Source organism: Nyctibius grandis, chromosome 8 (assembly GCF_013368605.1).
Source record: "Nyctibius grandis isolate bNycGra1 chromosome 8, bNycGra1.pri, whole genome shotgun sequence".
Lineage (NCBI taxonomy): Eukaryota > Metazoa > Chordata > Aves > Nyctibiiformes > Nyctibiidae > Nyctibius > Nyctibius grandis.
In genome coordinates, this window is record NC_090665.1 from 45950466 (window position 1) to 45964274 (window position 13809).

The 13809-nt window shown below is 40.6% G+C and overlaps 1 protein-coding gene across 14 annotated transcripts in view; it reads left to right on the plus strand.

The window, feature by feature from the left end:
• Window positions 1-13809, plus strand: part of FGGY (FGGY carbohydrate kinase domain containing) — a 325680-nt gene that overhangs the window by 253982 nt on the left and 57889 nt on the right. For all 14 annotated transcript variants that reach the window (XM_068405659.1, XM_068405670.1, XM_068405672.1 and 11 more), the window contains one exon: window positions 559-662. In XM_068405659.1, coding sequence (XP_068261760.1) covers window positions 559-662 — 104 coding nt within the window. The remainder of the gene's footprint in view (window positions 1-558; window positions 663-13809) is intronic.

A 13809-nucleotide genomic window follows, 5' to 3' on the forward strand; every position in this document is an offset into this window, starting at 1 on the left:
GAAGCTCCTCAGAGCCAAGCACAGTTCCTCTTAGGGAAGGAGTAATCTTCCTTTAGATGGTTCTGCCTGACATGGACAGAACAGCAGCAGCAGTCAAGACAACAAAACTGGCAGCCTTCCAGTCTCCTGCCAAGTTACCCCTTTCTCCCACTCATCCCCTGACAAAACACATCATACAGTATATGCATGATAAACTGTGAACACATAAACATAGCTGCAGTCTACCCTAGTGCCTTTCACAACAGGGCAGTCTTTTATTCTGCATCTTAGTGTACAGTACCTAACAGAATAAAGGTCAGGTTATAGTCAAAGTAACGTTTAAAAATTGTGATGATAAACATGGACACAGAAGAAATCATCTTGTGTCCTCATGTGTCTGGAATGAAAATACATTTTAATCTGATTTGATAAAATAACTTTGTTTATTGACTAAGTAGACTTTTTTGATTTGTTGCAGTGGTGCGAGATACTCTGCAATTATTTGTGTGCGGAAAAGCTCTGTTTTGTGAGGATTGGCTTGCTCTTCTTTAAAATAGAATTTTAATTTTATTTTAATAGGAGTAATTGGAGCAGATGTGAAAGGACATAACCTGCCATGTGAAAACCAGCCAATTACATCCCGAGTTGCTATGATCTGTGGAACATCTTCATGCCACATGGGGGTAGGTTGTATGCATAGTCCTAATTTGTACAGAATGTAGTAACTAATGTTTTTGAAAGGAAAAATGACCTTTGTGCTTCTCACCCTTTTCCTTGAATTTTTTCTGGTAACTCTATCTTTACCTTTGGATATTAATTATATATTACCATGCATTTGCTTTTAAGCAAGTACTTTAATAGTAGTAGAAATCAATACTGAAAAATGACATGGAAAGTAAAAACCACGATGCTAGAGTGGCTTAAAGAGCAGCCTGAAATCTGAGCCAAAGACTCTGAGCTTGACTTATCCGTGACAAGCCTGTCACTAATGTGTTACAGAAGAGTGTCTTTGAAGGAGTGCATGTCTTCAGTCACAGCCCTTCTCCCCCACCTCTTCACTTAATCAATATAAATCCTTCTACCTCTGAAATTTGCCATTATATATAGAATTATGATATGTATCATGACTAAAAAGAAAGAAAAACCCTGATAAGCAATTTTCACTTTGCTAATTTTTCTCAGTGAATTAATACAAAAGCTTTTTCTGAGATTGCAATTAAAATTTAGTGTCTGCTTTTGAAATTTATACCTTTTTAAAATGTATGAGTCTGAAAGCATTCCATTTAGATAAGTACCCTTTTCTGCCACATTTTTTATTTAAAACTCATTTCGGTCTTAAATTTAGACTGATTATAATTTGGATTTTTCCTAAACGTGCAAATGGCAATGGGAGTGCTAGAGGTTTTTAGAGAGGACTAACATGCTTCATGGAGAGAGCTCCAGTAGAGGAAAAGGAAGGAAGCTGATTAAAAAACATCAGGCTTAACAGTAAGTTAAGTTATCTTCATAGTAACAGCATGAATACATGGTGATCTTGAGCATGAATAAATGGTGATCTTGTCACATGGATTGTAGTTCAGCAAAGCATTTAAGCACATGATTGAATTTAAAGATGTGAATAATCCCAGTATTGTGAAGCAGAGCATTTAACAACAGCTTAAATCCTGTAGACCAATTGAAATATATGTGGATTCCTTCCTAAACAGGAGTTTCAAACCTCAGACTCCACCACTCTTAGCTTACTCTGTCTCTGAAAAATTACACTGGTTTCTGTCTGTCATGGTGCAGGTAGAGTATCCTGCAAATACCAGCTCTGGGGGAAGAAGTCACCCTTCGAGCCTGCCACTACTTCTATTATTTCCATTTTTTTTGGTGGAAGTTTCTGCCCTTTCAGAAGCAGCTGTTTGTGTGAACTCCTCCTAACCTGTTTCATTTAGCTGATCTAGTTTAAATCGTTAAAATGAGTTGGGCTAATAGAGACTGAACCGAAATGAACTGAGGAGCTCTCATACAGTTTCCCCAAAAGGTCTAAGGGCAATGTTGAGCAGCTGGAAATGTGCCAGCTGGCTCTAACTTATTCCTTTAGTATAACTAGCCCTGGAGGAGGAGATGTGTGTGGTTGTTTATTAATTCTTAATATATGTATATTGTTAAGTTCTAACGTAGACCCAGTTCACTCCTATAGTTTTGCTTCCCAAACTAGAGCATGGCATATCAGTATAAACACTTTCATGGCACTTTTTGTGTGCATGCTCCATGGCCATGAGAGATGTGAGTCCATTAAATATGCAAGGTAACAAAAGTGACATGATGAAGTCCATGTTGATGTTAATCAATGCTCTGTTCTGTCGTTAAAGCAACCCCAAAGTCATACACAGGCTGCACACCATAGACAAGGTAGAACTTTTTAAGGCTCTTAATTACTTGACTGCAAACTCAAGAATAGATACTTGTGCAGTTTTTGGCTAGATTGAAGTAGGTTTTTATTTAAATGTCACTACTCAGCATTTTATAATCATCTCCTTAACTGCCTTCCTTCACTCTTCTGTTCAGAAGTATAACAATCTCTAGCCAGCAGACAATAAGCAAATTCTAAACTTCTCTGGATTTAATCTGTGAAAGGACTTTGTTTTACTGTTCTTTTATCTATTACCTGCATAGACTGCATGAAGTAAATGTAGAGCACACAGAGCAGTTGTATTTGTGTTTTAATGAGACCTATATGCAGCTGCATTTGGCTGAAATTAGCTGTTCCTTTTTTTAATTAGGGCTATAAAATGAAAGTATATTATACTTGTGTTTTGATAGAAATATATATTTTCTCTCTCCGTGTGCACCAAGGGACCCTCAGGGCTACAGAGATTAATCATCAAGTTTAATTTAATGCAGTGGGAGAGAGACCTGTGTGGTCAGGCGGGCATTAAAAAGTGCCTTTGATCTGCCTCAGGTGCACTGAGCCCCAGTGAGCCAGCAACAATAATACCTTTGTGAGATGATCAGAGAGGAGAGAGGGAGAAAATGGCCTGTTGTGGAAACTCAAGGCCGTCCTTTGTTGTGGTTCTGGCAAACGAAAGAGCCAACTGTCAGGAGAAATTCAGAAAACAGAAAGCAGGGTGAAAGTACGGTTGGATTTCTTTCAAGGGATCGTAACAGGAAACTGTTCAACATCATCTGCTATGTCTTTCTTGGCCCCCCCTTCCTCCTTTTTTGGTGAGGGCAGGGGTACTGCTGATGGTGTATGTGTATTGGTACAGTATTTCCATTCTCTAGACCAAATACTCCATGAGTCACAGAAGCAGGTATTGCTTGAGCAGAGCATTTACTGTAAACTTTGAGAAACTACTCCATGACCCAGTTTTCATTACCTCAAGGACTCTAGAGATCTTGAACAAAAGACTTTGCTAATCATGCCTTTGATATTTTAGAAAGTACAAATGTGGAACCTAATTTTACTCATGGCTATAATGGTTTAATTTGTGGTAGAACTACCATTTTTGAGTGAGGATATGCTTTTAGAATTAACCACTGACAGTTTGGGGTAATCAGACACACACAAAGCATTTTGTGTTTCTGTTGAGATACTTGAATAGCTCATGAAAGAAGCAAAAAGCATGTTGTAATTAGGTTACTGATCCACATCCAGGTCTGAGTTGGTAGTTGCTGAAAGTCACTGCCACCTCAGGGCTCATCCATTATCCATGAGGAAAAAGAAAAGAAAAGATGGTTTTCTGAATATTTTTGGACAGTTATTCATTTTACATGATTCTCTGCTGCCTCCTTTGCCCTAGCAAAAGTCATTGGCAGAATTTGCATTTGGAATGGCGAATAAGCTGTCCTTCTACTTGTCCTTTCGTTTAGGGCTGGGATTCATTTGCTGCAGCTTTGATCTATCTGTGCAGCATAGGTATTCCTTTCAAGCGATGGATACTCAGTGGCTGACTTCTCTGAGTGGGCTGCTGCGTGTCATCGTGCTTTGGAGACAGCATCTCGAAGCTCCAGCACCCACATTTAGTTTTGGAACTTGTAGGAGACTTTCCTTGTGTAGCCATGGTGACTACACAAAATGTGTGAGTAGTTTTTCACAGCAAAATAGCAGCAGGTTTGAGGCATTGAAATAGGAGCTTGCATGTTATTCCTAACTAGTAGTTTGCATGGCTCTAACAGGCATGCCCTAACTTCTGGGAATAAGGTAATTGGTTTCCCTAAAAGCCTGTCTTCCTGCCAGTGTCTTATGGGTTTTATGGGATATTTTAAAGGTTTCAAAAATCCCTTGTTGTTTTTTTTTTTTCTGAAACCTTTATGTGATTGGAGGGTTTTCAGGTACAGATATCTGTATTATCTTGTCCCAGTCCTGAACACAAGCATGCTTGCCCTTTTGCAGATGTGTAAAACCACCAGGAATTGAGTTAACTCTCAGGTGCCAGTTAGCAAACAGCAGAACAGTAATATGAACAAGCAGTGTGACAGGGTACTTGTACACAGGAATTTTCTAGTATTCCTTGGAGCAAGTGACCTCTAGCAGTACTGCTGCTTCTTTCTGCTAGATAAATCTTGCAGTTTCCCATACCTGATATCAGCGTAGCACTCTTCCTATGGGCACAAAATTCACATAATAAAACTTTTTTTTTTCCTCAAAGTAAAATGTTTCATTAGACTATAAGGTCTTTGTCAAAGAGACTACAGGTTTGAGTAAACTTAAGTGGCACCTAAATGACTGGGACCGGCCTGGGGACTGGTTTTTGGCAGCCGGAGGTTGTGAAAGGAATTTGAAGTAATTTAAAATGGTAAGCAGAAATAAATGATAGTTCTGGAGTGGGAAAATTGAGAGTGCTGAGAGTTATGGAGTCACTAAGGCATAGTGCCTCTTCCCCCAGACTGGGACTGTCATGGCGGACAAGGATGACGTGCATGCAGAGCTGCAAGATTCAGAAATATTGAAGCCCGTTGTGAGAGAGAGCAGGGATCTTCTTTTGCAACACCTCATCTTCTCTTTTGATGTCTGCAGTATGGGGTCCTTGCTAATCTTGTACGTGTACAGGTTACGTGCTATTTAGGCACATTGGATAAAATAGCATTGTTCATAAAATGTGTATAAGCTCTCATTTCTGCCTATTTTGTGGTTAATTAGGCTCACTTAGAGATGAGTGTTCTGCTTTGCACTTGTCCCAGAACAGTTGTTCCATTACGAAAATATTTGTCATCCTGCTCTAACACCTTTTGGCTTCACAGCTGAAGGAAGTAGCCAGGGCAGCTTCTAATGGGAACATTGTCTGGCCTGACTTCAGCTTACCGAGGCAGCGGGGTCCGAATTTGCTGGCATTTTGAGTCCCAAATATACAAGGTTTGTGTTCCTTCCTATCCAGAGTCTCTGATAGTTTTGTTCCGTCTTCGTTTGGTGATGTGGTGTGTGTGCTTCTGCAGTCATTCCTTTGTCTTTATCAGCTCTCTGTACCCAAAACTCCTTTTTTAGGGATTGTCAGGGAATCTCTTCAGGTTTAGATGGAGTGTCTTCTTTTGCATCTGTTTTTTTGACTTCTGTGCTCTTGTCATTGGGAACTGAGTCACCTGGCTTGGTGCGCAATTCTTTTTTCCCCAGGTGATAATGTGTATGTGGTTTGAAGCTTATAATTTAGTCATTTTTTTAAATTGGGGAGGCACAAGTAATTTATCTTCTATCTTTTCAGATTAGTGACATGATCTAAAAGACTGAGCTTGAGCAGCTACACGAACAGCAAAACGCGCAGATCATTTTGCTGTCCCAGTGTTTACTATGGATTATTTCAGGAAGAATATCCCATACTTTCTTACCAAGCCTGACTAGTCTTTGCCTGTTTTCTGCTAAAGGAACTTCAGCCCAGTTTGCTTATTCTAAATTTGTTCATTTGATTCTCGTGATGACTGGCAAACACAATAGAGCTTCTTTGCTCCACAATATCCGCCCAAGCTGCCAGCTTTGTTCACACAAATAGAGTGTAAAGCACGTTTCCACCCCCAAAGCATGCACAGTACGTGTCCTTTGCAGTACATCCTGGAGTGGAGACTGCAGAGACATGCTGGCTCAAAGTGTTCTCATAGCCTGATCTCTGTAATCTCGGTGGGAGCCAGACCAGCAAGTGGATTCAGTATATTTTGGCTCTGATACGAGAGTCTCCTCTTCAAACATGCCACGTTGTTAAAGCAGCAGACTTTTGAATAATTACTACACGGGGACTCCTCAGCTGCTTGAAATCATCTGTGATGAGGGGAAAACTTGCAGGGACTAAACAGGCTGGTACGTACTTTGCCAGCTATATTTAATCTAGTGGGATGGCACTAAGCAGCGTGTTTTTGGAGAGTGAGTCGGAGGACTGCGTGCAGCACTTCAGCCTCGCGCTCTTCAGTCACTGCTGCACATGCATCCTGACGTGAAACGTGCAGTCTCCGAGGGGACAGGGCCAGAAGCCCGGGGCAACGCATCTGAGCGCCAACTGGCTGTGACCCAGGGCTTAGCAAAGGCAGCAATTTGTCCTTCTCCTGACCAGGGGAAAGGGGCTGGGTTTGGGAGAGTCAGGCGAGCGGGGAGAAGGGGGAGGAAGGCAGTAGGAAAAAATAAAAACAAACACAAACCTATTGATGCTAGGGCAGCCTAGACAAGTTTTTGAAATGATCTGTGTGAGCTTTATGAAATTGATAAGCGCCTGCCCTCTTGCTTTTTTAATATTCTTCTCTTCTATAAGGCCTGTTCTGCACATGAGTCACAGAGCTAGTGTCTTTCAAATGGGAGAAATAAATTAGTATTGCAGGAACCTCTCCCTTGCTCTGTCCTCATTCAGTTCAGTTCTGCTAGCTTATATATTGCATTTGGCAGCAGTCACAGTGCTGACTTCCCAGCTAATGAAGAGGTTTTACATTCAGGGAGGGCTGCGTGAAATGAAAATCACATTTACTTCACGACTGTTGTTGCAGGTTACCAGTCCTTAGTGTACACAGATTCGGTCTTCTGAGGAAAAGGTCACAGAGCCTGGTTAGGTGCCTTTTCAGCCTATGGCATAGAAGGGTTACATATCCACAAAATTTCTTCTTCTACTTGTCCCTCAAAGAAGTCCCCCACACCCTTTTTTAATGAGACTGTCTCGTTCCATGTTCTAGCATCCTTGGTTTGAAAAAGAAACAAACAAAACTGTAACATCCCCTTTGCTAGCATTAATTTGACATTGTATGCTTTGTTTGCATTGTTTTGTTTTTAAAAGGCGAGAAGTAGAATATTTCTGCTAGCAGGGTATATAAAAGATTGTTGCTTTTCTGACCTCCTTATTATATTAATAAAAGCTAGGCAGACTTCAGTAGTGGTGGGAGATCATGTGCAGGCAGCCTCCAAAACCCAAAGCACTTACTTGCAGAACTAGTAAACCACAAAGCTTAAGATCTTGAAATGTAAATAGGAAGTTGGAGAGTTTACTTTAGAGCCAGCAGTGGTGAGTCTGTATAATGTTTATTTCTGCTTGCCTCCCAGCCTTTCCTCAAGCTTGGCAGAGATGAAAGGGAGGCTTTCTCAGTAAATGAGTTATTAAAAGTTTTTGTTATGAGCAAGATTCCTTTGTTCCTGGCCTGGCATAATTCAAAGCTCAGGTATGTCTTGGTGACTGGGAGAATGGGACATTTCGATTTAGTGTGTGCCTGTCAGAGACATCCAAGTTTCACACCTCATCACTTTGCTGGTAATCAGCCTGTTCAGGGGAATGTAGCTGAAAGCAATACTATCTCTCTCTGTTGTACATAAACTAGTAACGCTGAGTAACGTGTCCAGAAAACTGGGCAGTCAACTCTCCTTCCCTTTTGTGAACAGTTCAGAGACTCAAAGAATAGATGTGGACAATGCAAATGCTTTGAAAAATATTCTGCTTGGAGACTGTATGAAGGCTGATGTTCTAGAGATGTCTCACTGCCACCAGTGAAAACACCTGCTTTGAAAATGACAACAGACGCGGTGGTTTCCATACTGCGGTGAGCTGCAAACTGCCCTGTGTGACACAGAGCCATGGATTAGGGTGTCAGATTAATAATAGTAAGCCTTTCTGCAGCGTCTTCTCTTTGGTGGTCTTGGGGTTCTATTAAAAAATAGTTTTTAATTGTTTTGTCTTTACTTTTACAAACTGCACTTATCCAGTGCTTTGGGAGTGTATGACATCCGAGTTGGAAGTTTTGCCTTGTGTGTTGCAAAGTTCTTCCATGTTCTGAAATGACAGCATTTGCACACTACAGACACCAGTGTATTGCACTATATGGTAAACAACGTGTAAACCAGAGATCTGTTTTCTTCCTTCCGTGGATTTTCTATTCTTTTTGATGCAAGTACAATGGATATAAAGCCTTATGCTGAGCTTCTTCCAGGTCTGACTGCTCATAGGGCTCCTCTCCTGTTCCTCACTCCCTTTCACACATTTTGCCTTAGAAAGAGTGAGCAAGAGAGACTGAGCTTCTTGCATACTTATGTCGACACTAGTAAGATTTATCTGGTCTGGCTGACGGAAATATTGGGCTGCCTAATTTGAGCCTCTCTGCTTAAAGCACTGTGGGATTGAAGGTTACCTGTTCATAGATCTAGGTCTAGAAGCCAGCACTTTGCACCTTTATTTCCTAACTATAACAGTTCTGTAGTTTAATAGGGTTTTGGGGATTTTGTTTCTTCTGTTGTAGGAAGGAGGTTGTATTCTGGATTCTTTAGCTAGGAAAGTTATAAAATCGTCTTCTTTTATTGATGTTCAGATAGCATAGCATCACTGCATTGTAGGGGGCAGGATAAAGCAACTTAATTTTGATTCGTTCTTTATAGAATCGTAGAATCACAGAATCGTTTTGGTTGGAAAGGACCTTTAAAATCATCAAGTCCAACCGTTAAGCTAGCACTGCCAAGTCCACCTCTAAACCATGTCCCTAAGCACCACATCTACATGTCTTTTAAGTACCCCCAGGGATGGTGACTCCACCAGTTCCCTGGGCAGCCTGTTCCACTGCTTGATAACCCTTTCAGTGAAGAAATTTTTCTTAGCATGTATCATTATTCTCATTTTTGTTCACAAAAGTCCATCAGCAACAGCAGCCCTTCATTGTAACTGAAGATTTTTGTCCTTCCTTTTCCATATTCTTCAAAGTGATGATATGAGATTTGACAGGTACAACACTCTCATCAGCACTGCAAACTAACCAATTCTGAGTGCTCCTCTCTAGACCCAGAAGAATGTATTAGCCTGAAGCCCACAGTCTTGAGCAAACCTGAGTGTCTTCCTGGAGTGTTCTGTTCTGAGGAGAGCTGGATAGGGGATTTCTCTCAGATCACAAGCATATTTATGTATGATGAATGGCCTTTCCAGATCCCTTGTTTATCTCTTTTTTTTGTGAGTAGGCGTGAATTTATTAAACAGCCTGCTAATTCTGTGTCTCTAGATCTCATGGTGAACAAAAAGGACTTCTTTTTGTACTCCTTTTCTTACAAGAACTTAACTGAACTGTAAAAGAACAACTGAAATACAAATGAAATGAGATATGATAAAGGATGTCCTTGGTCATCAGTTAGGTTGTCTCTGGGCCCTGAAACAATTAAATAGAATTTTCAAGGGAATACAATAATTATATGAAAACCAACTAAATAGTTTTGTTAGTTTTAAAATTTTGGCGTTAGCCCTATTTGCAATGAGTAGTGTGGAATTTGGAGTCCGAATCCCAGCTTTGGTTTAGTGTTGCTGGTTTGCTGTATGGTTCTGTCAGATTGTTGCCTTTCCTTAGTTTACCCACTTGCAATATGAGCATGAAACTGAAGCTGTGCAGACAGAGATCCTTCTAATGAAAGGTGGGATATGTGAGCGCTGGGTATTAAGGACTCCATGGTCCAAGGTCGTATAGATGCAATGGTGTTTCTAATGATCCTTTTACTTAACAGCAACAAATCCCCCAGGCAGGCAAACTCCATCAGTATTTGGACAATAGGCCTCTTAGTAAAGCTTTTTTCCTCCATTTTCGATTTTATTCAGCCTCTCATGAATTAGTAGTTCTTCATCTAAGTTTCCTGTTGCTGCTGCGGCTGTAGGTGGGGGAAGATCTTAGATGGGGCAAGTTTTATTAGGGAGAAAGTAAATCTCTTCTCATATCATTCTGGAAGCAAAATGAGGAGAAGCATTAGCTGCTGCTTTTCTCCCAGTGTCAGCGGGGAATCACAGTTTATGCTGAGTTCATTGTTTATAACTGTGGGTGAAAGCCTGAGGTCCTCTCTTAATGTTTACTGTGTCCTTGGGAGTTTGTCTCAGTAAGTAAGGGCTGAATAAACACCAAGTAAGGTTCTCAGGTTTTACCCATTTAGTTATTCAGATGTTTAAAAATATGTTTAAAATAGTGTGTGACAGCATATCCCATATAATGTAAATCTGCTTCCAGTAACTCAGGGGTATTGCAGAAGATGATTTATTTTACCTATAAGTATGATACTATTGTTGGTAGTGGCCTTCACTAATATAGAAGGAATAGTTAGCTAATGGTGAAAAAGGAAAATAAATCTCTGAAATGAACTGTATTATGCAGTAAATAAGAAAGGCCCTAAGGTACGTGGGAAGGGCATCCAGAGTAGATAAATACACAGAATTCATTTGAAAAGATTTTGGTTTTCCTTGATATTTCCCATTGGTTGCAGTAAGAACTGCAGGTTTTGAAGAATAATTCTCCCCAATAAATAATAAGCTTAGGAATAATACCTACATGCAAAAACCCCTAGAGTTTCCTGTTTAAATGCCACACCTGAGATTTCTTTCCCACCCTTGCCTTGAATTTCTGCCACATCAGCTACTAAGCTCCAAGTTCTGCAGGATTGTCAACATCTGATACAATTAGTTGACTGGATTGGGGTTATCAAGACTTGGACTACTTAGCATGCGTATTAGAGATAACTGTGAAAATACTTTTCAAGAGAAGACAAGGATCTTAGGATACAATCTCCAGGAAAGGGTATGAGACAGGATAGCTCATATGTTCTTACAATTCACAATTCTGCCATCAGCTCTTTGGGAAGAGGCCAGCGCTAGAAACCTCTTATGGAGGCCCTCTGTTCCTGTGCTGGCCCAGCATGTCACACTGCTGTCTTCAAGCCACAGTGACAAGGACCAGGCCTGCCTTGGACTACACAGAGTTTGGATGGGAGGCTTGGTGGGGTTTTCTTAAGTATCATTTGGAGGTGGAGTTGTTTTTGTGTTTGGTGAGTGAGGTGGAGCATCCACCAGTGTTTTTGACACAGCTGTTCCACGTGCGCAGTTCCTAACGTTGGGATGAGGTCTCACTAGTCTCCTAAAATAAGACAGTGCTGCAAGTGGTATCTGAGGCGTGTTTGTTTAGGAGCCAGAACTGAAGTTGAAGGGCTGTGAGCTAAAGGAATTATCCTGAGACACTTAAAAAACCCCTCCAATGTTCTTGTAAAAGACTTGTACTGATCTACAAGTCAGCATTATAGTAAATTTATTTTCTAATGCACAAGTGGAGCTTTTTACTGAGACATTAAGGTTCATGAAAAAAGTGTTTTGTTTGCAATCTCAGTCACTTTTGAAGGCTTGGTCTTGTGTTTGTTGGAAGTAAGAACAGAAATTGGCTTGAACCTCAACTCACTGGAGGCTGGGAGGACATTCTGGGGAAGAATTATTGTATGTTTACCCTGTTCCTATGCTCTTCCCTAAGCCATGTGTTACTGGCCACTGTTAACAACAGGTTGGTGGACTATGTGGATCTTTGGTTTGACTTTTTGATTTTATTTTTTTTAAACATTGAGAAGAGTGAGTTCGTATTGTGATGAGCTTTCAGGAATTTAATTTACTGTAGCAGCAAATTGTAGTGTTATAAAGTGCATATTTAAAATGGCCTGCAGTTAGTTGTCTGTGCTGGAAGATTTATAATCTTCACATAAACTGGCATTTGGTGACAGCAAGTATCTATCATAGGAAGAGAAGTAAGAATAAATGGGTGGTATAAATTGTTCTAGCTCATTTGGGGCCCTATATCCCCAGTGAGCTATTGTTATGAGAGGCACAGAAGTAACTGCTGTGAGTCATAGAGCAGCATTGCTGAGGAAGGGTACATCATAGCATTTCAGCAGAGGACACAAGTAGAAGCTATCATGTAACCAGACAACCTTCCAGGCCATTTATCAAAACACTTGTAGTTTCCGTTTCAAGGAAGGCGACACAGTAAATATGAGGGGAAAAAAAAAAGGTTAATCTGTATATCTGTATCCAGACATTTCACTAAATAAAACAATAAAATAAATCAATGCAGAACTGCTAGTGCTTAGCAAAAAGCTTCTGAATCCATCACGAATGTGGACTTTTTTTTTTGTTTTGAATCTTGAAGATGATTTAACAGATTAAAGGTCTTTTTTGCAAATTTACCTAAGAAACCTTAACCTTTGGGAATACAAAGAAAAGGATGATATGCTACTGTGTGCCTGTTGTATACTTTCCCAAGCTGAAACATAAATATGCTTAGTGTTAATGGATGCTGATAAAAGGCAGAAGTAAATGTATGTGAACATTCAAACTTGGAACAGTCAGAATTAGTCTACTTTCAAAGTTTTGTTTCAAAGCTGAGCATTCGGTCAGGGTCCCTGATAAGACATTTGAAGTTCTTGCATGTCTTGCATGCAGTTCATGCATGATTTAGGTAAATGGAAATGGTGAACACTGAATGAGTCTGGAATGATTACGTCTGAATTCATTCTTATTTAACTTCTTCCAGAGCTGAAACTCTCAAGTTGTCCCAGGCTTAGTTCCAAGTTTGCTTCCTGGAATAAACACAGGAGGTTAACCTCACACCCAAGGAATAAAAACTTACAGGGGGTGCTAACTTTCTGTTGAGGACACCACTATTGTTTTACTGTGTCTGGGGAGAGAAAACCTGGGGACAGTTCTAGAGGCAGATGCTGTGCTCAGACTTCACTCTGCTCCTGTTGTGATCTCCTGGAGACCTATCTCATATATGACTCTGAATGACCTAACTGTTCATCTGAAACTACTCTCTAGACCCTCGTGATCTCTCCTTGTACTGATACAGAAGCTGTTTGATCCACTTGCTCCAGCCCCTCTCTGGGGATGGCTCTCAGTTCTTGGGTCCAGTGTCTCAACCATCTGACAGTTCCTCATAAACCTCTTCTTTCTACAAAGAAAATGGCGTTATTCTTCTACAAAGAAAACAAAGAAAACCCCTCTAACACCTTTTAGTTTATGATATCTTTTGCGAGATCATCTGTTGGGTCATAAGCAGCCTCCCTAGCCCGTTGGTCTCAGAAGTACTTTTCTACCATCTTGGTCTTTTTGCCTGTTACTCCATGTGAAGGATAGATCTTATTGCTCAGATTTTCTGTTCATTGGTTTCAGTTTTACTTGAACAGTGTTCAGGACTTCCCTCTCAGGATCCAACTTCCAAGATGGTAGAGATACCTAACCCCAAGCTGCTGTTCTATTCCATCACAAGTGAGGTTAGGACCTTGATTCATGTATATGACTCTGAGTTTTTTAGTGCTTCATAGGTGGATTACTCAGATGAATGCAAACATGAGAGTCTGCTGCTCACAGTGGGTTGGTAAAGTAATGGTCAGGAGATCACTGGCAGAAATCTGCCAGCTCTCTGTGGATCTCGTAGAAGGTTGGGAAGTTTGTGTCTATTCCAGAACACTGATTTTTATATTTCCCCTCTCTAATTGTTTGTCTCACGAAGTGGCTACAGGTAGCATGGTAGGGTGATTACTTAATGCTCCTGATAGAGATACCATTAAGCCATGCTCCTCTACTAGCTTGTGCTTTTAAGTGGCCAACCTCCAAACAC